We start from the raw sequence: 21,918 nt of genomic DNA, 5'->3' as shown, positions 1-21,918 counted from the left end.
TAGTATTATTTCAAGAAAGATAAATTGATAAATATAATAATAAATAAATATTTTATTTATCAATAATTTAATAATAGTAAAATAATAAATTTATGTGACAAATAAATAAGATATAAATTATAAAATTCATTAATGTAAGATATTTAAGTTTTTTTATTTTTAAGATATAAAATTATATATTTTATTAGTTTAACACTAACTCTTTAAGTTCAAATATATAATTTTTTTATTATTAAAGTATATATTTTTAATTTTAACAATAATTTACAATTTAATATTTTTAATCAAGTTTTAAAATTAAAAAAAAATTAACTAAAGTATCAATTTAACAACTAATGATTCAGTTAAAAAATAATACAACCTTAATTATGAAATTTTAATTAAAAAATGAAATCTTATGTTTTAATTTAAAAATAAAATTTTAGTTAACAATTATAACTTTAGTTCAAAAATGAAGTAGTTGATAATTGAGAGTTTAACTTAATTTTTTTTTTATGACTTGACTCTATATAACAATAATAAGAAGTAAAGGGTTTATACATTACATTTTTTTTTTTTTTAAATGACTATTTTCCCCCAAAACTCAAAAATCCATGCGTGTGAGAAACATAGTGACGTTTTCAAGGGAAAGGACGAAACTGGCATCAGAACGCTTCAGAACAGGGCCGTACCCTCCTGCCCCAATATCTTCTCAAAACCTATTCACAACGGTCACCAATGGCACTTAAACCCCTCACCTCCGTCTTCCTCTCTCCTCTGTCCCTTCCCTACAGCCCCTCAAACCCCACCCCCAAATTCTCCAGTTTTTACACAAAACCAACTCCCATCTCATGCCAAACCCAAGCCCATCAACAAGCAGCCCCTACCTCCGACCCTTACCGTCCAGAATCCGATGGTTTAGGAGCAGCAGCCCCGACCCGAGGTGACCTATTCCTCGAGCATCATCAATCCGTGGCTGCTTCCGAGGTCGTGTTCAATGCGAATAAAAAGAAGAAGAAGGTGAAGTTTAGTGGGTCTTGGAAGGCTTCTGCTGCGAGTGCTTGTTATGGTTGCGGAGCTCCATTGCAGACTTTGGAAACTGATGCTCCTGGTTATGTTGATCCGGAAACGTATGAATTGGTATGAAGTATGAGTTTTGCTTTCTGGGTTTTGGTGATTTGGTTGTGGTTGGTTGATGAATTTGGGTTTTGTGGTTTTTTATGAATTGGGTATGTGAAAGTTGTGATAGTATGCATACCTGGTGTTTGTGATTATGCGCCATTGGCTGATTCAGAATTGGTTTTGATTGCTTTGTGTGGAATGTTTGCATCAGAGTTTGGAGCTAAATTGAGTGAAAGTGGTGGTGCTCATCAACTGTTTGTGATGATATACTGGTTGGAAATTAAAATTGTATTAAACTAGGCCCGATTTTGAGCGGTTTTTACTGCCTGGAGTCTCTTGTAGACCGTTAGGGTATTTGGTTGTGCGCTAAAAGAACAATTTGCAATCTAATTTTTTTTCTTTTTTTCCTTTTTTGTTTTGAAAAAAAGGAAAAAGTAGACTGAGATGCTTTGAGAGCTTGAAGAAGAGGTTTAAGAATTTGAAATTTTCTCTTATAATGATTGCATAATATCAATGTATGGGCCTCTTCATTGAAAGCTGTCTCCAATTGCTTGGAGAATTAAGCATATCTTTTTGAAGAATAATTTGACTACAAGATTCAAAATGCCTGCAGAATATTTCACTTTTCTGGGATTTAATATAGAAATGAGATTGATTACTTTTATGAATTTGACATATCAAGATTTGCAGTTTGATTTGGTGGTATGATAATGGCCAACAAGTGTTATATAATATTCTACCATTAACATTAGAAAATTGGATTTGGTTACTTTATATGAATTAGTATGTGAAAACTACAATTTACATTTTTGTTTTGGGTGGCACCATTGCAGAAGAAGAAACACCGCCAGCTTAGAACTGTTCTTTGTGGGAGGTGCCGGCTTTTGTCTCATGGGCAAATGATTACTGCTGTTGGTGGAAATGGAGGTTATTCTGGTGGGAAGCAGTTTATTTCAGCTGAGGAGCTCCGAGAGAAGTTATCTCACCTGAGACATGAGAAAGCCTTAATTGTTAAACTGGTAAAGGCTACCGATTCAACCTTTGCTCTATAAGAATTAATGACAAAACATATTAATTCCCAAGATAACTACCCTTCTCCTGGAATAAAATGGTGATTATGTATGGGAATAAATTTTAGTTGTTTCAATAGGCTTTGTTGTGAAAATTTTTGTGCTTAATTTTGTGTTGGAGGTTTTTCTTTGCAATTATCATCTTATAGAATATATCTATTCAGGGGAATGGAGGGGTTGGTCTTCTTGGATATAAATCATTGCCATGTGGATGTTTGTTCTCTTTTTTTGGGCTTATAGGTTGATATTGTGGACTTCAATGGAAGTTTTTTGGCTCATGTTCGTGATCTTGCTGGTGCTAATCCAATAATATTAGTTGTAACAAAGGTAATTTCTGGGAAATAATTTTTTAAATTCATATTTACATGTGGCCTTAACCATTCAGAATCTAACATTAGTATGACATTTTATTGTCATCAAGGTTGATCTCCTTCCTAAAGAGACTGATCTTAATTGTGTGGGTGATTGGGTTGTTGAGGCGACCATGAAGAAGAAGCTTAAGTAAGTTTAAATTCCACAAACATGCTTTGCTTATGTTTCCATGTTATTCTAATTAATGAGATGAGTACAAGTTCTCATGAAGACTAACAAAACAATTAATGAGATGCTTTTTTTTAAGTAAAATATTTTTGGCAATAGGGTTATGGGTATATTGTTAAGCTATTTAGGCTCAAACCTTAAAAACTTAGTCTCATGGGTAGCCTTCTTTATGCTGATACATGAACTAAATAAATGGGAGAAGTAAACAATATAGATGTTTGAACTTGTGAACCATGTTTTAAAAGGCTATTGAGTCTTATACCTTGAGGTTATAGCCTCAATTAAGGTAATTAAGGCTTAAGCCTCACCTTGCCGAGGTTTATTGCTTTGAGGCTATAGCCTCAAGGTTCATGAGGCCTAAGCCTCAAATATCCCAAGGGTTTTTCAGCCTTTATGGACTTTTGGGGTATATATTTTATAAGAGGCTCAAGTCTCAATATTTAATGAGTTTTAATGGGTTCTATCATCTGTGCTTTTGTGGACTTCTGACATAGAATTCATGAATTTTGTATTGGTCCCTACTTGGTTAAACCTTTTATAAAATTAGGGTTTACTTGACTTTCAATTAATTTTTAAAATGAATAGGAAAAAGAGAGGCTGGAGGATCCTAGTGATAGTAACAATAATGTTAAAAATTATTTGGTAGAACCATGAGAGAGAGCTAAAATATATGAGAGAAAAAGGAACTGAATTAGAACTATTAACAATGAAAAATAAACTATTAGAGAGAGCTAATTTTATGAGAAAAAAGAACTAAATTAGAACTATTAACAATGAAAAAATAATTAATTTTATTATTATGAAGTTTATATCTTTTTTATTTTTCAATTTTATTGTGATTTTATGAGTTTGCTTTTTTTCATTTTTTTAATTTTTTGATAATTTTATATTATTTAGGTGTTCAAGTTGAGGCTTATGCCTTCCCTCATTTAGGCAAAACGCCTCAAGACCGCCTTTAGCCTTTTAAAACATTGCTCATGAACTTTGGTGAGCTAAAGCTCTAATACTATGTTAAGCTATCAAATGACTTAAAAGCTTAAGATATTAGATAATGAGCCAACAATGTTATATTTAGTTGATTGGGCTAAAGTTAACCATGTATGTTACATTCGTTGGGCTAAAAAGCCCTAACAATTTATCTTTGTAATTTAGACTTAAAAGCTTGGATTTGTATTTACATTATGATTCTTTTTTATCATGATTAATAATAGCAAAAGTTCATTGCTTGCATGTGTGCTTGGGAGGTTTGAGGATGTGTTAAGATCAAGTTGGTCAGTATTTTGGAATTCAAGTATTGGAGATTTAGAAACAAACAAACTAAAGTAATGGATATTGAGGTTTAACTAAGTTGTGTTGCTAGTATTAAGGTTCCTAATTAGCTTTTTGTTTTTCCTTTAATTTTTGAATTTTACATTCTTATAGAAGTATTTGCATAGGAAAAGAAATTTAACTTGAAAATGAGGACTTGGTGACAAGTCTATAACCACAATTCTTACCATCTAATCTTGGATTAGGTTTGGAATTACACCAGTTAAATAGGAGATGTTGAACCTTTAAGTACAACATGCAGTATCTAATTGGGACAACACTTTTTGTGGATTATGATGTACAAAAGGCATGTTTATATTTCTAATTTATAAAACTGAGCAATTGATTGTAATTTAGTAATTTTTTTAATATATATATATTTTTTATTATTATTATTTTTTATTTTTTATTTTTATTTTTATTTTTTACTTTTGATAGAAGAGAAAGTACTTTATGAATTAAAACTTCAATATATGTTTACCTTATTTTTGGACCACCGGAGGCTAGCTCGCCTAATTTAATATTTTTACAATATTCTTATGTAATAACATTTATTCTATTTGTTTTTAAATTTTTTTAAGGAAAAATATCAGATTGTAATTATATGATTTACTATTTGACTTTTCTAGAAAGATCTATGCATAAATTTATTTTTTGTTTTTTATTATCTTAAAATGTTATCTTATTCATTATTTAAATTTTGATCTAAATATACAAAAAGAAGTTCTAAAAAACATTGTAAGTAGGTTCACCCTAACTTATTCTTACCCAAACCAAATTTTGATCCATAGATTAATTAAATTGACCACCCATTTCTAACCTGACCACCCCAAGCCTTATTAGAGCTTTAACCATGTTTGGAAAAATGAAGTTAGGTTGAGCTTGGATTGGATTGGACTTAAATTACATTTTTTTTAATTCAGATGAGGCTTGGGTTGGCTACTAACCCGACCCAACCCAACCCTCTTGAGTTGCCGTCATAAACTAGATTTGATGTAGGTCATGAAAGGAGGGTTAGGTTTTGGCATGACTTAAGTTGTGATGATTCTACTTTGAGTGCCGTGTCTCTTGCTTTTACTCCATTGCCTATTATAAGGATGCTTGGGTAGCGAAAATATAGGAGGTGGGAAGTGTTGGACATTGGAATTGTTGTTTTCTCAACAATTTTCAGGATTGGGAATTAGGAATGATGGAGATACCCCTTAAGGCAGATTCAAGGCATAAGAAGGTTTGGAGAGGGACTCCATTGTGCATTTTTTGAATAGTATGGAGAAAAAATGACCGAAGGTCTTTTGATGATGAGGAGCAATCAGATCGTACTCTGAAAAGTTCTTTTCTGGGTAATCTTTTTATGTAGTTGAAATTGTTCATAAGATGGAGGTTCTATGTTTTTGATCGACTTTGGAGATTGGTTAGGCTCTTGTTAAGGGAGGGAAGTTGTTTTTTGTGTCCTCTCTTTTTTGGATGTGTCTTTTGGCATGCCATTGTATAAATCTTGTGTGCCTTAGAACATCATTTTTTTTGCACTTTTCTTTTTGTATAGTTTTATCATTTGCCTATAAAAAAAAGGCACATTAATTTGAAGAGATTGCGAGGACAGATTGGTTTGCTGATTGGGTGTTGTCTGTGCAAGAGCAGTTTAGAGTTGGCCAATCATATCTTGCTTCATTTTGGAGTAGCTCATAGCCTATGACACCTATTATTCTTGCTTTAAATGTGTCATGAATGCTGCCTTGAATGGTGAAAGAGGTGTTGTAAGGTTGGCATGGGGAATTTGTTGGGTAAAATTGAAGGAAAGCTTGAAGGTTAGCTTGATGGTGCTTGTTCTTGATTATTTGGAAGGAGAGAAACTGAAGTGCCTTCCAAGGCTTGGGGTGGTCAATTCAACCATTAAAGGATTATTTTATTCAGACACTCTTTCTTTGGTTAAGGATTTTAAGTAGGACTGGTTGCTCATCTGTGCTAGAAGTTGTGGATTAGGTGGGATAGCACTAGTATGTTCACTTTATCTGGTTCTTGCCCATTGGTGCCATTGTATACCTCATGGACTTGGGGTCTGCCCCTTTTTGATTGATGTTTTTTTTAACTAAATGTTCTTTTGCCTTTGGTGGTTCATGCTTAGATTGATGGTTAGGCAATGAAAGCATGTGGTCGTTCATCCTGTCAGAGATGGAGCCATTAATTGTGTTCTCAGTATAACTACATCAAGAATTCTGTAATATCGAACATTAAATCAAACTTAAACTTGTACACCTCCTGTAATGGCAGAGAAGGTGGAGATACCTCTATTTGATTTGTATAAGAAGTGACAATGGCAGTTATCTTTGTAATGGCAGTAATAAGGCATGCTGATATAGTTCTATTGCAAAGAAAAATTCACTTGTGGGTCCACCAAATGCCAAATGAAAAGAGTGTTGCCACAAATCGAAGGGGAATAAGTTCTGTAAGTGAAGAGATTCCTCTGCCTACTCTGCTACTATGTAGAAAAGTCAATGGACTCAATTTTGTTGATAAGGCTAAGGTGTTGGGGGTTTTAATAATCTACCAAACACATTTTTCATAGAGGATTAATCAAATTAAAAGAAATATTATTTCTTTTGCACCTTTTGAAACTTCTATGAAGTTGCTTCTGATCTCTCTGAGTTATATGGTTGAGAGTTCTTTTGATAGGTAAAAATATATATTTTTTTCTACTTTTTTTTCGTCATCACTGGGACTGGAATCTGGAACCTTCCACAACTTGACCCACCCCTTACTACTAAAGCTAGGCGTCAAGGGTTTCTATGGCTAAAGGCTTATGTCATGTATGAGGACCAAGTACTTAAAAGTTTGACTGAAGATGTGGATACCATGGACTTTGTTTGACTTTGATAGAGCTCCATAAAATTCCCTTCCATCTCCCACAGTCAAAACCATTAAAAGCTTATGTGGATCTCATTTCATGGCTTTTGCTTCTTTTGTAACTTGCATAGAATCCAGTGAATTATACTTTCATTTCACTCTCTGTAAGATTTGATTTGATCAAGTTGAAAAATGTTAGCTGCCTTTTAACAAATCGGTCTTCTTCTTTGAGCTTCCCAAACAATCCTTGAAATCTTATTAGTAATATAGTCGTGTCTTGGAGGCATCATCTGTTGTTTTTCCTGGATTTATCCATAGAGGTCCATAAGGCCTTAAGAGGAGTGTTCTTGTCCATGCCATGGTCCCGATTATGTGCTTAAAGATTTTACTGTCTTCTTCAATTGACTATTTTATTTTTGTTTTTGCTTTTGATAAGGGCAAAGAATTGTATTGTCAATAGAATTTCCCTTAATAATGTTTATATATGGAACATCATGTTCTCAACTTGAATAAGAGACAATTGCCATAGTTATAAATTTGTATAATTTAGCTAATATAAAATTGTGATGGGGCTATGCTGACGATAATTTGGTGCATCTAATGTCATTTAACTAGAGCCTTATTGGTTCTTTTTCTATGTTGCTACCTTTTCTGAATTGATGCTTTGCAAATTCCTTTGGTGATGATACTCCAGTTTATTTTCATGCTGGTCCATGATTTGTTTGTCTTGAGTTGACATTTTTTCATAAAAGCTAAAAAAGCATTGATGTCAATATCTATGCGCTATTCTTTGCAGTGTTCTGAGTGTCCATCTGACAAGTTCAAAATCTCTGGTTGGAATTTCTGGAGTTGCATCAGAAATTCAAAAGGAGAAAAAGGTAACTCTTTTCTCCCCTAACATACAGGTTAACTGGTAGCTGGTCAAACTGGTGCTACAAACTTGAATTGGCCACTCATGGGGACCTTTTTTGCATGAACTAAATCGATCCATTTTACTTCAATTATCTCTTTTACATAGAGTGAAGTAATACAATGTCCCATATCAATACCTGCTTTTTTCGTTTGTCATTTTGCCTATTTTAAATAAAATGAATAATCTTTACTTGCTTCTTTACCCAAATTATGTAAATATATAGATATCAAAGTTAAGGTAGTAATTTTTTTTTTTAATTCCTTAATTTTTTAAATGGTATTTAGAAACCATTATCCTTTCACGGTAAGTCTTTTAGCAGTTTTACATTTTTTTATAAGAGTTATTGTAATTTTTTGTTTCCAAAAATGGAAAATAGAAAGTGCATCCAAATTACACCTAAAGCTTTCAATTTTCTAAAGTAGTCTTTTTTTCTTTTTTTTCTTTTTTCTTTTTGAAGTTTCTATTTAAGTAATTAGAATTTAGAGGTTTTCTTTATTGAATTCCTATTAGAAGTTACTATAAAATAAAGCCCTTCTAGTTCTAAAAGAAAAGTTTATGTTTCTTTTAACTTTCCTTTTAGAAGTTCTAGTTCTAAAAAGAAATATTTATGTTTTCTTTTAACCTTCCTTTTAGAAGATTTAATAGTTTTAGGAATGAAATAAGAATCTTAATGAGTTACTACATAGGTTAAGTTTACTTTATCATAATCTTATTCAGTTCTAGGATTTTCTAAAGCTTATAAATAAAGACTAATTGATGAAGAATGAAATTAATGAATAAGATGACCAATAATATTATGTTTTTGCATACTTTGCAATTTTCGATATTCAAACTCTGTTACTTTTCTTTTTAGGGAGACTCCTTAAAGACCTTAGTGAGACTCCAAGGTCTCTTATTGCTTCTTTTCCTATTTTTTATTTTTTACCTTTCCCCATTGCCATAATCTTTATTCCTCGTAAAAACTCCAAATTAAATAGTTCTTGAAGCATTGGAAAGCTAACTCAATCACCTTTCAACACATATATGGCATCATGGGAAACAAGGTGCCACATCTCAGTAACAAAAGAGTTGGAAGAACAGAAGCGTGTGTGCAAGTTCTTGAAAAAACATTTGCTGCTTCAAATTTTGATTCTAGTGTCCAGATAAGATTAACACTAACTTGATAAGCTTTCAAATCATATATGGCACATCGTCAATTGTGTCATTTGGGAAAACTAGAAAGGCTCAAAATAGTGCTCTATGTGTAGAAGCACTTTCATCCAAGAGAGTGCTAATGTTAAGCAGCTGCCACTTGTCAACACTTTGACTTATGTTGTAAAGACAGCTCCAAGACCCTTCAGGGCTAAGCAAAGTGATATTAGAAGATCAAAAGTAGCTGAGTATCAGAATATATATGGCTAAGTGTGCGTAGTGTAGTCTTATCCCACACCACTTGGATTTGTAAGTGAGCTTAGTGAGGTTATATTTCACAGTTGGGAAGAGATAGCTCTTGTGCATGATTATAGAGATGGACTAACAATTGATTCTAGGACTGGCAGCCTTGTTGGGAAGATTGCAGGGACAAAATGGTTTTTATGGGTGACCTCATAGGGCTGAAATAAATCTTTTTAAATATTGAACATAATTCTAAAGCTTATCCTCATCAGAAGTGAATGCATAAGTCCATTTTAATATCCAAGGCACCTCATATAATGCAAAAAACCAAAAAAGTAGTTTCAAAGTTTCTACCTGCTTATTAGTAGAATTAAAATTTTCAAGTGATTCCTTCAAAGGTGTCCTCTATGTAGATACTTGAATATGGTGTCAAGAGCTTTCTGATATTGTTGAAGGTGTAGAGGTTGCTCCCTTGTGCTTGTCTTTGACTTTATGGAAAGAAAAAATTAGGAGGTCATTTGAAGATGTTGAATAGAGAGACCAAGTAATGAAATCTTCTCTTGTGTGAACTTTTTTGGAATGGGTTGGGATGTAATTCAATTACTATGATGGGCTTTGTTGATTGGTTGAGTTCCAAATAGAGGGAGTTAGATTTTTTATTTTTATTTTTATTTTTGTGCGTTCTATCTTCTCTTTTGCTTTCCTAGTGCCTATCGAATGCTATTGTACTTTGGTGAACACTTTTTATAGGTGCTCTTACTATATTCTCTATTTTGCTTATCAAGAGGAAAGTGAAAAATTTGACACAAAATGTCAATGAGGTGGACATTGATCAAAAGTCATGGAGATGTTGGGAAAAACTCCAAAAAATGATATAAGAAATAAAAATAAACATATTGAGGTTGTTTTGTTGAAGAAATTGATATATGTATGATATAATTTATCATATTTGAAAATAATATCATGTGCTCCAATAAAAAATATGAATTTTGTGAGTGTACACTTAATATTAAGCTATGTTAAATACTTGATTTCATTAAATGCCAATACTTTATAGATATTACATTATAATGGTCTTTTAATAACAAAATGAAAACTGATGTGGTTCAATGGAATTGTTAGATTAAAGAATCACATCTTGTTGGAGGCAATATTGGTACCAAGTCATGGAATTTTGATAATATTGATGTAAATTTGAACAAGCCATGCATTGGTATATTGAGTTATGCGCACCACTTCCTCCATTGATGGGAAATCATCATCAACTGGAGACAAAGAATGTTGACAAGGGGAGGCTGAAGCTGGTTTGCTATGGACTCCAAGTCCTTCGACCTTTCAGTAGAGGAAGTTGCCGGGAAGCTGAGAGGCTTTATTGAGGGAAGAGGGAGAGGTCTTTCAGCTTGGATTAGGTTTGGGGATGTGAATTTACGTTGCTTGTTGGATGGGGTGGAGTTTTGCTACAGAGAAGAAGATTTGGTGGGTAGGAGTTTTGAAGGGGAAGAAGGGGGGACAAGGTTCAAGTTGGATCGAATGGGGCAAGAAGGTTTCTTTTTTGTTCAGTGGTGACTGAGGAGGCAAAGAGGTTTTCATTGATTTTCCCTGAAGGGAGGAGCTTCCAAAGGGGTCTTTATTGGCAGAGAAGCTTTGCACTCTACGAGTCTTCCCCTTAGTAGAATATAGGGGTTTGGTTTTCCTGACAGAGGCGAGGTGTATTCCAAAGGAGGGATCTGCTAGAGGGTCCTTAGCAGAGGTGGTTAGGAAGGGGGTCAGGTGGGGTGGGTGAAGCTGTTTGGCTATGGTTGGGGGAGAGTGAGGTGAAGCGCAAGGAGGAGCAACTGAGGAAGGGCTTGGTAGGGTGGTTTAGAGAGGCTGTAGACCCTTTCCCAGATTTATCTTTGGTGCAAAGTGCAGTGTCTAGATTGTGGTCTTTGAAAGAGGGGGTGAAGATTTATGTCTTTGGAGGTTTCCTGCTTTTGCTTGACTTTGAATTGAGTTTAGAGCAGAGGGTGCTCACAAGATGTTTTAGAAGATGCTTGGACAAAGTTCTGCATCTGGTAAGGTGGATCCCCGAGGTGGCCTGCTTGCTTGAAGGGGGGTCCTTAAGGAAGTTTGGGTGAGGGTGTTGGGTCTCCCTTTGCATCTGTGGAGTAAGGAGGTGCTTCAGAAAATAGAGGACGGTTGTGGGGGGCTTGTCAATTTGGATGACGACACTGCGTTGTTGTCTCGTTGTGGACCCACATTTTTCACGTGCGTCCCCACTCGATCAGCGAGACTCGCTTTTTATTTGTGAAAAATTAATTTTTAGAAAGAAAAGTCGAAGTTGCCACTTATTTTATTTTTATTTTAAAGGGAAAATAAAACAATAAATAAAACCCTAAAAAAATGATTCCATAATTTTTGGAAAAGCGTGGCTTTGAAAAACCCGAGTCTAGGTCTGGGGATCAGGTTACTTATTGAGAAGGTACCTCTAAGAGGTAGCACCCCTCTAAGCCCTAAAGAGATCTCTACTGACTAAATTGGGGGAAATGTGACAATTAATTGATTAATTGAGGATACCTAGATAGACTAAGGTGATTTAAAAAATAACATGTCAAACAGGATCAAATTACAATAAAGGAGAGTTAGGGTGCATACCTGGACTGCTTCTTAAGCGCCATCAAAAGACATGAATGATTAGTTTGGAAAATAAGACACACGGCATATATTTTATCTTAGTCTCTTAATCAAACATGGCAAGCTAAACAAACAATAAAAAAGATATGCTGAACAGATTGAGAATCGCATATGAAGCAATACATAACGATCATATATAAAGCAATATATAATTTATGGAATTAAGATACGAATGTAAGAAACATACCTGAATAGCATGGGTAACTCATAATGTGCTTCCACAAGACATGAGGGGTTAGATAATAAATAATAAGATAAATCCTAGCATGCTTGTTATCTAATTAGCATAGCAAAAATTATCAGAGTATACTAATTCATCAAATCACATACGTCTTGTATATAATTCCTAAAAAAATAGATATGATGGTAACAACCAACAAAGGTGGTAGCAAAAATAAGTTTTGAAATTTTTTTTTTTTTATGTAGGGGTTTCACCAATTCCCCAATTGATATACACAAATTATCCCATTTATGTGGGACCACAAGCTTGGATTCATGTCTTATTCAAAACCGTAATTTTATTTGAAATTTGAGAAAGATGCGAACCGATCAAAACATGGTTACACATTATTTAAGAAAATGAGATTTTGATTCTAAGAACTCTAAATGAATTTTTAAAATGGATTTTGTAATGACCGGGTATTTTATGCCACGTTAGCATTTCTATTTTGAAAAGTCTTATTTTGAGTGATGGTTGAAAAGTCAAAAAGAAAAGTGCCTGAAGAACATGTGTTAGTTTTGGATTGGTGAAATTCGGTTTATTGTGTTGGTCAATTAGGCGAGTTGAAAATTTTATGCCATGTTAGCCTATGGTAGAAATTTCTTAGGATTTTAGTAATTGAGAATTTCCGGAAAAGAAAAACGAAAATGAAAATGAAAAGTTAATTAATTAAAATTAATTAGAATTAGAAAAAAAATAATTAATCAAATTAAATTCCGTATTAATAAAATTGAGAAAATATTAAATTGTGTGTTATATATAAAAAGAAAAAATGAAATGAAATTGGAAATGGAAAATAACCAAATGAAAATAAAGAGAAAAAAAAAACACAAAAACAAAAATGAAAAGGAATTAATTTGGGCTTGGATGAAATGGGGTTTTAAAAGAAAAATGAGGGAAACAGTAGCAGAACAGGTGAGAAAAGGAGGCGGCGGCACTGTGGGAAATTTCATCTCGCCGGAACTTTGACCGGTCGTTTGGGTGGCCAAACGACCTCCGTTTCGGCTCAGATTTTAAGGGGGTGCTTTACTTGACAAGAGGAACAATCCTACGATGGCCAATCGTGTTTTTAACGGTTGAATTCTTAGATTTGTGGTAGGGGAACCTAACCCTAAAACTTAAATTTAATGTGTTTTTCCTTTGAAAAAAATTGTAAATTTTGTCATTATGAGTTAAGTAGGAAATATGGGTGTTGTATGAATTTTTATGGATTATTTGGAATTTGTTTGGAATTTTTGTAATTGCGGGAAATTGCTTTTGGTTGATAATTAATTGTTTTAAATTGTTAAAAATTATTAAAAGGGTTGAAAATTTCCGAAATTAGGGTTTAATTTCAAATATAGTGATTTGTGAATTTTTGGGCATTGGTTAGAATATTTTCGGAAATTTTCAACCCTTCTAATAATTTTTAACAATTCAAAACAATTAATTATCAACCAAAAGCAATTTCCCGCAATTACAAAAATTCCAAACAAATTCCAAATAATCCAGAAAAATTCATACAACACCCATATTTCCTACTTAACTCATAATGACAAGATTTACAATTTTTTTCAAAGGAAAAACACATTAAATTTAAGTTTTAGGGTTAGGTTCCCTTACCACAGATCTAAGAATTCAACCGTTAAAAACACGATTAGCTACCGTAGGATTGTCCCTCTCGTCGAGTAGAGCACCCCCTCAAAATCTGAGCCGAAACGGAGGTCGTTTGGCCACCCAAACGGCCGGTCAAAGTTCCGGCGAGATGAAATTTCCTACAGTGCCGCCGCCTCCTTTTCTCACCCGTTTTGCTACTGTTTCCCTTTCTTTTTACAAAGCCCATTTCTTTTCCTTGTTTTAATCCACTTACCACCAGTCCACTCAAGCCCAACCCAAAGTTCAAAAACCCAATAACTAATTCCCATGTTTTCCTTTCTTTTTACAAATCCCATTTCATTTCCTTGTTTTAATCCACTTACCACCAGTCCACTCAAGCCCAACCCAAAGTTCAAAAACCCAATAACTAATTCCCATTTTTCTTTTAAAACCCCATTTCATCCAAGCCCAAATTAATTCCTTTTCATTTTTGTTTTTTTTTGTTTTTCTCTTTATTTTCATATGGTTATTTTCCATTTCCAATTTCATTTCATTTCATTTTTTTTTATATAACACACAATTTAATATTTTCTCAATTTTATTAATAAGGAATTTAATTTGATTAATTAATATTTTTTTAATTCTAATTAATTTTAATTAATTAACTTTTCATTTTCATTTTCGTTTTTCTTTTCCGGAAATTTTCAATTACTAAATTCCTAAGAAATTTCTATCCTAAGGTTGACATGGCATAAAATTTTCAACTCGTCTAATTGACCAACACAATAAACCGAATTTCACCAATCCAAAACTAACACATGTTCTTCAGGCACTTTTCTTTTCGACTTTTCAACCATCACTCAAAATAAGACTTTTCAAAATAGAAATACTAACGTGGCGTAAAATACCCGGTCATTACATTCTACCCCCCTAAAAGAAATTTCGTCCTGAAATTTAAAAGAGATTACCTTAAAAATCGTAGAAAAGTTGTGGATAGTGTCGTCTCATTTCTTCCTCAGGTTCCCAAGTGGCTTCTTCTATCCCATGGTGTTGCCACCACACTTTGACTACAGGAATCACCTTGTTTCTGAACCTATGTTCTCCAACCTCCAGAATTCGTAAAGGTTCCTCCACATATGAAGTATCTTCACTAATTTGAACATCTTGCAAGTCCACTACCCAAGTTGGATCTGGAGTACACTTCCTTAGCATCGATACATGGAAAACATCATGCATAAGGGACAACTGTTGAGGCAAAATTAACTTGTATGCCATTGGCCCAACTCTCTTCTTAATCTAAAATGGTCCCACAAATCTAGGGGCTAACTTCCCCTTTTTCCCAAATCGAAATATGCCTCTTCGAGGAGACACTTTTACAAACACCCAATCCCCTTCCTCAAACTCCAAGGGCCTTCTTCTTTGGTCTGCATAGATTTTCTGTCTATCTTGGGTAGTCTTAAGCTTTTCCTTGATGAGTTGTATCTTTTCTGTAGTCTCTTGAACAATCTCAGGTCCCAACAAACGTCTCTCACCCACCTCTATCCAACACAAGGGTGATCTACAAGGTCTCCCATAGAGTGCTTCATAAGGTGCCATGCCAATACTAGATTGGTAACTGTTGTTATAAGCAAACTCTGCCAAAGGTAAGTAATCTGCCTAACACAAGCCTAAGACATGTCTTCTAAGATCTGGATCACTCTTTCTGATTGACCATCTGTCTGAGGGTGAAAGGCGGTGCTAAACTTCAATTGGGTGCCCAAAGCCCTTTGTAAACTCTGCCAAAACTGAGAAGTAAACTTAGGGTCCTTGTCAGACACTATAAATAAAGGTATCCTATGCAATCTCACAACCTCCTGTATATACAACTTAGCCAAAGAGTTCATGGGATCAGTAGTTTTCATGGCTAGAAAATGAGCCGACTTAGTAAGACGGTCCACAATCACCCAAATTCCATTTTTCTTGCTTCTAGTTCTTGGCAGCCCTATCACAAAGTCCATAGTGATATGATCCCACTTCCACTCACGTATAGGTAAAGGTTGCAACAACCCTGCGGGCCTCTGGTGTTCAGCCTTCACTTGCTAACAAATCTGACAGTTGGCTACAAACTGAGCAATATCTCTCTTCATCCCACGCCACCAAAACTGTCTCTTTAAGTCTTGATACATCTTGGTATTCCCAGGGTGGATGATATACTTCACCCTATGAGCATCTGCTAGAAGTTCATTTCTCAACTCCACATCTTTTAGCACACACAATCTCCCTTTAAACCTCACACTCCCTTTTCCAATATGTTGTACAAGCATGGACCATGTCCTTCCCAACACAAGCAAATGCAAAGTAGAACTAAGAACCATTGTTTTGATATGTTTACTTCTTTTCAATCACAATGATCATTAATTTTAAGTTGGAAAAGGGATATTAAACCCAAATTTCACCTATAGGGAAAATGTTAAAACAAAGTTCTCAGTATCATAAATCAAACTGATTTTCTGGATAAATTTCTTGGCTACCAAGTTCATGTTGTAGCGTGCTTAATCTAGTGCACAAGAGTTGCTGTAGGGATATGAGAAGTCTGGAAGTTCTCTTGCAATATGTTGTATTTTATACATTCAAACTTTGTTTAAACTATTGTGCCACAAGCAATGATGACTACTCTGAATAGATCATAATATCGTTTTTTTGGAGGCTAGAATGAATATATCATTTCTATAATGGGCAATTATGAAATCTATCAAGGGTCCATGGATCCCATAAGCACTACCCTAGATATGTTCTGACAGATCATTCTTGGATATAATTTTATTGTCTAATCTTTTAACAAAATTTTATTTTGAGGATATGATCTATTGGGTTGCTAATTGCTGAAACTTAGCTGTTTTATGAACAATATATCTTCTAAATTTGCTTGTGTTTGCCTTAACTACAGCTCCTAATGTTGAATTTTGTGGTGCAGGGTCGGAACGTGTACATTCTGGTCAGTAAATTTCTGGATTGAAAGACTGGAGTTGATGTGCATTGTAGGATTGACAAATGATTATTCTTAGTAATTTAATATCCTTTACTAAGTTACTATTGATTGCCCTCTGATGACCATCTTTTGGAAAAGGAAAATGGATCTTTAATTGAAATTTTTATTTACTTGACTGTTGACTGCAAGTGCACTTAATTTACATTTTTTTTTTCTGTGCATTGCCTTTAAATAAGGGAGAGTAAGAGATGCATGGCCTCTCGATGCAGAAATAAAATTAAGCAGCTTCTCTTTAAACAAGAGTTACACAAGTCTGCCTTCTTGAACCTAAAAAATTGAAGTTCAGAATTTGTTTAAATATCTTTGTCAAAAGTCTATGACACTAGGTAACATGCTCCTTCAGTTAGTTGTGGAATTAGTTGACTTTCCACTTGTAAAATGTTAATACTTAGGTATAGATCTGCTAGCATTTTCAACTATTTTTTTTTTTTTTTTTGATAAGTAAGCAGATATTAGATTAAAAAGGCAAAAAGCCACACAGCATACAGGACGTATACAAAGCAGCCCAACCCAAAAACCAGAAGAAGCCCACAACCATACCTACCCTCAAGTGGACGCGAGCCACTCTAGAAAACCTAAGAGTGAAGAGGACTCCTCTCCAATATACACCCTAGCCCAACTCCACAGATTACATACAAAAGAATTTTTGAGTTTCTGTATAGATAAAAATCCCCCCCTAAAAGCTAATCTATTCCTTTCCTTCCAAACCGTCCAAAAAATACACAACGGGATGGAAGTCCAAATCTTTTTCTTTTTTTTCCCCACAAAAGAACCCCTCCAACTGAAAAGCATATCTTTAATCGTTTCTGGAAACACCCACTGAATGCCAAACAAGGCTAGGACAATCTCCTAAAGAACCCGGACCACTGTACAATGTAGAAGAATGTGATTTACATTTTCTTCTTCACACCCACACAAAAAACATCGGTTAGGGAACTGCCACCCCCTTTTTTGAAGCCTATCCAAGGTTAGGACCTTTCCCCACGTGGCCTCCCAAGCAAAAAACACAACTTTAGTTGGGACCTTGTCCACCCAAATGCCCTTATTCGGAAATGCAATATCATTTGAAGCAACCAGCAGATTGTAAGCCTCCTTAACCCTAAAGATGCCACTTCCCCCACCTTTCCAGAAAACCGAATCCTCCTCTGAAGAAATTTTGTAGTCCCTTAGCATATACAGCAAATTACCTACCAAATCCACCTCCCAATCATTAAAGTCTCTAGAGAAACTGATGTTCCAACTTCCTTGGCCAAAGCTAGGGTCCCATACTTCGTTAGCCGTTGCATTCCTATGAGCTGCCAATTCGAATAAAAGGGGGAAAGTTTGGGACAGCGCTGCATTGCCGCACCAATGGTCAGTCCAGAACCTAACTTTGGTCCCTTTACCCACCTTGAACTCTATATTATCCCAACACCAATCAGCTTCCTTCAGAATCTCCTTCCAAACTCCCACTCCAAATGTCCCACGAGCCTCATTAGTCCTCCAACCAAGGCCCTCTTGACCAAACTTCTCCATAATCACCTTCTTCCAAAGCTTATCTTCTTCAAAGGCAAACCTCCATAACCATTTTCCCAGCAAAACCTTATTCAAAAGGGCAATCCTCCTAATGCCAAGACCCCCCTTCTCCTTTTGAGCACACACCACCTCCCAATTAATTAAGTGAACTTTCCTTTCCAAGCTTCCCCCTCCCCAAAGAAAGTCTCTTTGGAGCTTTTCGAGCCTTCTTGCCACCATCTTGGGCATTCGAAAGAGGGACAATTGGTAGATCGGCATGCTGGCCAGCGTGCTCTTAATGAGGGTAACCCTCCCGCCTTTGGAAATATATTGCCTTTTCCACAAGGCTAATCTTCTCCTCATTTTCTCCTCCACCCCATCCCACATCGAGGAAGCCTTGTGTGGAACCCCTAACGGCAGCCCCAAATACACATTGGGCAAAGACCCCACCCTACAACCTAGCTCCACGGCCATCTCCTCAATCTCTTCCACATCGCCAACTGGAATTAACTCACTTTTGGCTAGATTTATCCTTAACCCAGACGCAGCCTCGAACCAAGCCAGAATCCAGCTTAGAAAAGTCATGTTTTCTTTCCTTGCTTCACAAAAAATAATTGTGTCATCCGCAAAAAGCAAATGAGAGATATTTAGCTCCATCCTGCCCCTCCCCCAAAACCTGCAGCCTGAAAAGAAACCCCCGACAGCAGCCCTTCTTAATAGTGCACTAAGCACTTCCATACCCAAGACAAAAAGATAAGGAGAAAGGGGGTCTCCCTGACGCAACCCCTTGGTGCTTGAAAAGAAGCCTGCTGGCACTCCATTAACAAGAACAGAGAATTTGGCAGTTGAAATGCACCACCAAATCCACTCCATCCACCTAGCCCCAAAGCCCAATTTACGCAGAATCTTCATAAGAAAATCCCAACTTATGCTGTCATAGGCTTTTTCAATGTCCAGTTTACAAATCAACCCTTTCTCCTTACGTTTTTGCCAAGTATCAATCACCTCGTTAGCTATAAGCGAAGCATCCAATATTTGTCTCCCCTTCACAAACGCATTTTGGTCCAAAGAAACCACCCTTCCTAGGACCTTCTTCAGCCTATTTGCCAACACCTTAGCCAAAAGCTTGTACAAACCCCCTAACAGGCTGATCGGCCGAAAGTCACCCAAATCCTCGGCGCCTCCTTTCTTTGGAATAAGAACCAAAAACGTTGTATTCAAGCTCTTAACAAAAGATCTTTGGTCATAAAATTCCTTGAATAGCTCCAGGATCTCCTCCTTCACAAAATCCCAGCATTCTTGCCAAAAAGCTACTGTAAACCCATCTGGGCCTGGGGCTTTGTCCCCATCCATCTCCAACAAGGCAGAATGTATTTCCTCTTCAGAGAAAGGTAACTCCAGATTTCCAGCTTCTTGACTACTTAAATGACTTAGATGCAGCCCCTCTATGTCAGCTTTCCAGCCTAACTCTTCTGAGAGAAGCTGCTGAAAGGCATTAACAATCCCCTCCTTCACCTCCTGCTCCTCCGACAGCCATACCCCATTAATCTTGATTCTGTCCAATGTATTATTTCTTCGGTGTGCATTTGCCATTCGATGGAAGTAGCCTGTGTTCCTATCCCCTTCCTTTAACCAAAGTTCCCTGGACAATTGCCTCCAATGGAGTTCTTCCAGCAGCACCCACTTCTGATAGGTTTCCTTAGCTTCTTTCTTCAGCTCTGTCTCCCTCTCTGAAAGGATCCTCTCACTTTCCACCCCATCCCAATGCTCTACTTGATGAAGAGCTAAGTTTTTGTTAACTTCCAACCGACCAAAAACGTCCCTATTCCACACTTTGATCTTCTTCTTCAACTCCTTCAACTTTGAGGCCAGTCTGAAGCTGGCAGTCCCTCTCACCGCAGTCTCCTGCCACCACCCCCGAAGCAAGTTCTTGAACCCAACAACTTTCAGCCACATATTTTCGAACCTAAACGGGGAGGGACCCCTCCTAAGACCTCCGCACTCCAGCAAAATGGGAAAGTGGTCTGAAGTGGGTCTTGGCAGCCTGCTCTGAATCACCCCACTAAAATGATCAAGCCAATTCTGGGTCACCAAGAATCTGTCGAGTCTAGCCCACGACTGACTCCCCCTACCCCCATTCCTAGTACACCTCCCCCCTTGCAAAGGAAGGTCAGTCAGCTCAAGCTCGTCCACCATCTGGGCGAATCTTCTCATCGCCCCAGTAGTCCTTCCTTGCCTACTTCTTTCCCCTTGAAAAAGGGTGATATTGAAATCCCCCCCTAAGCACCAAGGAACATCCCAAAGGCCCCTAATCGCCCCTAGCTCCTCCCACAAACAATCCCTTTCCTCTCTAGAGAAAGGTCCATACACTCCTGTGAACATCCAAATTAAACCATCTTCTACATTCCGGACTCTACAGGAAATTGAGAATTGGCCCACCTCCACATCGAGCACGTCCAATGTCCTTTTATCCCAACAAACCAAAATCCCTCCTGCAGAGCCTGAAGCTTCTAAGGCCCCCCAACCTAGGAACCTACCCGTACCCAAGCTTCTCACCACACCCTCCGACATAGCTTGAATTTTTGTTTCTTGGAGGCAAAACACATCCACCCTCTGGCTTCTAATCAGGGCCTTAATCACCTTCCTTTTGGAACTATCATTAGCTCCACGGACATTCCAACTCAAAAGTCTTAACTTCATAGGACTTCTAAGATTTGACACCCTCTTCCTTGCCTACCACCAATCTGCCTTTTCCCTCCTTCGTAGTTGATTGAACACTCTAATCTCCTTAACTCCCTCTCAAATTTAGATTTTTCCAACAAAGACTTACTATGGATTCTTTCCCTTCTCTTTCTAATTTTAACCAGAAAATCCATGATCTCCGTCTCCAGTCCCTCTGTGGAAAACCCCAAGAAATTGCTGAATCTAACCAAATCGCTTTCCTCCCAACTGGCCTCCTCCCAATCTCTACCTTCTCGAGGCTTAGATTGATTTGGTCTCAATTCCGCTCCGCTTTCTTCACTGCAACCGTTATTTGCCTCCACCAGCTCCCACCGAGTAACGGTTTTACCGTCCGTGAAACCCGAAGCATTGAGCATACCTAACGGCGTTTCCCCCTGGACGGTCTCACACACGGCCCCAGAATAGTCGTAATACTCCCTTTCAGGAGTCCGACCATGAAAAAAATAGAGAGGGGGAGAGTATCCAGAGACTAATGCTCCTTTAAGATTAAGAGCATTCCCATACCTCGAAGCTTCCTCAATTAAGGCCAAATCAGTCTTCGATTTCTCCACAGCTTGGATCTCTCTTTCAAATTGCTTACGTAAGCCATCCTTCTCCCAGAAAGTGGAAGACTCTGATACTGGCCATCCCAAGAAATTTGGATCTAGTCTCTTTGAAGAAGAGGCCTCTCCCACTTGGGCTTTGCCCTCTGGCCCTGAACGAGGCTGAACCCTTACCAGCCCAAGATCCTCATTTAAACTGTTATCCTTGGCCTGCCCAGACTCCTTCCTTGTGCACAGCCCATAAAGGCACGGCCCAGCCACACTAGAAGGAAATGGGCCTGGCCCAAAGGAACCAAAAGCTAAATCCACATCTGGGCTTGGGAAAGGGACCTCAACTGGGCCCTTCTTGGATGAGCCACCCAGCACTGGCCCGCCTCCACTGGTCCGGCCCAACATCCCATCCTAGCTCCGACTAGGGCCCAAAGGACGCCCTGACCCATACGTCTGACGCTGCATCCCATCTGCAGACTGAATCATGACCTCGAATCTCGTGTCGT

At 36.9% G+C, this 21,918-nt stretch overlaps 1 protein-coding gene across 1 annotated transcript in view; it reads left to right on the top strand.

Annotated features, from left to right (window-relative positions):
* Positions 1-597: 597 nt before the first annotated feature.
* The window catches only part of LOC100265605 (putative nitric oxide synthase), a 33,746-nt gene continuing 12,425 nt past the window's right edge, over positions 598-21,918 (top strand). The window contains exons 1-6 of the mRNA XM_002268352.5: positions 598-1,119; positions 1,935-2,120; positions 2,412-2,498; positions 2,593-2,672; positions 7,657-7,738; positions 16,569-16,589. Coding sequence (XP_002268388.1) covers positions 718-1,119; positions 1,935-2,120; positions 2,412-2,498; positions 2,593-2,672; positions 7,657-7,738; positions 16,569-16,589 — 858 coding nt within the window. The 5' untranslated portion in view covers positions 598-717. The remainder of the gene's footprint in view (positions 1,120-1,934; positions 2,121-2,411; positions 2,499-2,592; positions 2,673-7,656; positions 7,739-16,568; positions 16,590-21,918) is intronic.

This window comes from Vitis vinifera, chromosome 16, assembly GCF_030704535.1.
Source record: "Vitis vinifera cultivar Pinot Noir 40024 chromosome 16, ASM3070453v1".
NCBI lineage: Eukaryota > Viridiplantae > Streptophyta > Magnoliopsida > Vitales > Vitaceae > Vitis > Vitis vinifera.
The sequence above is the reverse complement of the archived record's forward strand: the minus strand, read 5'-3'. Positions and strand labels throughout refer to the sequence as shown.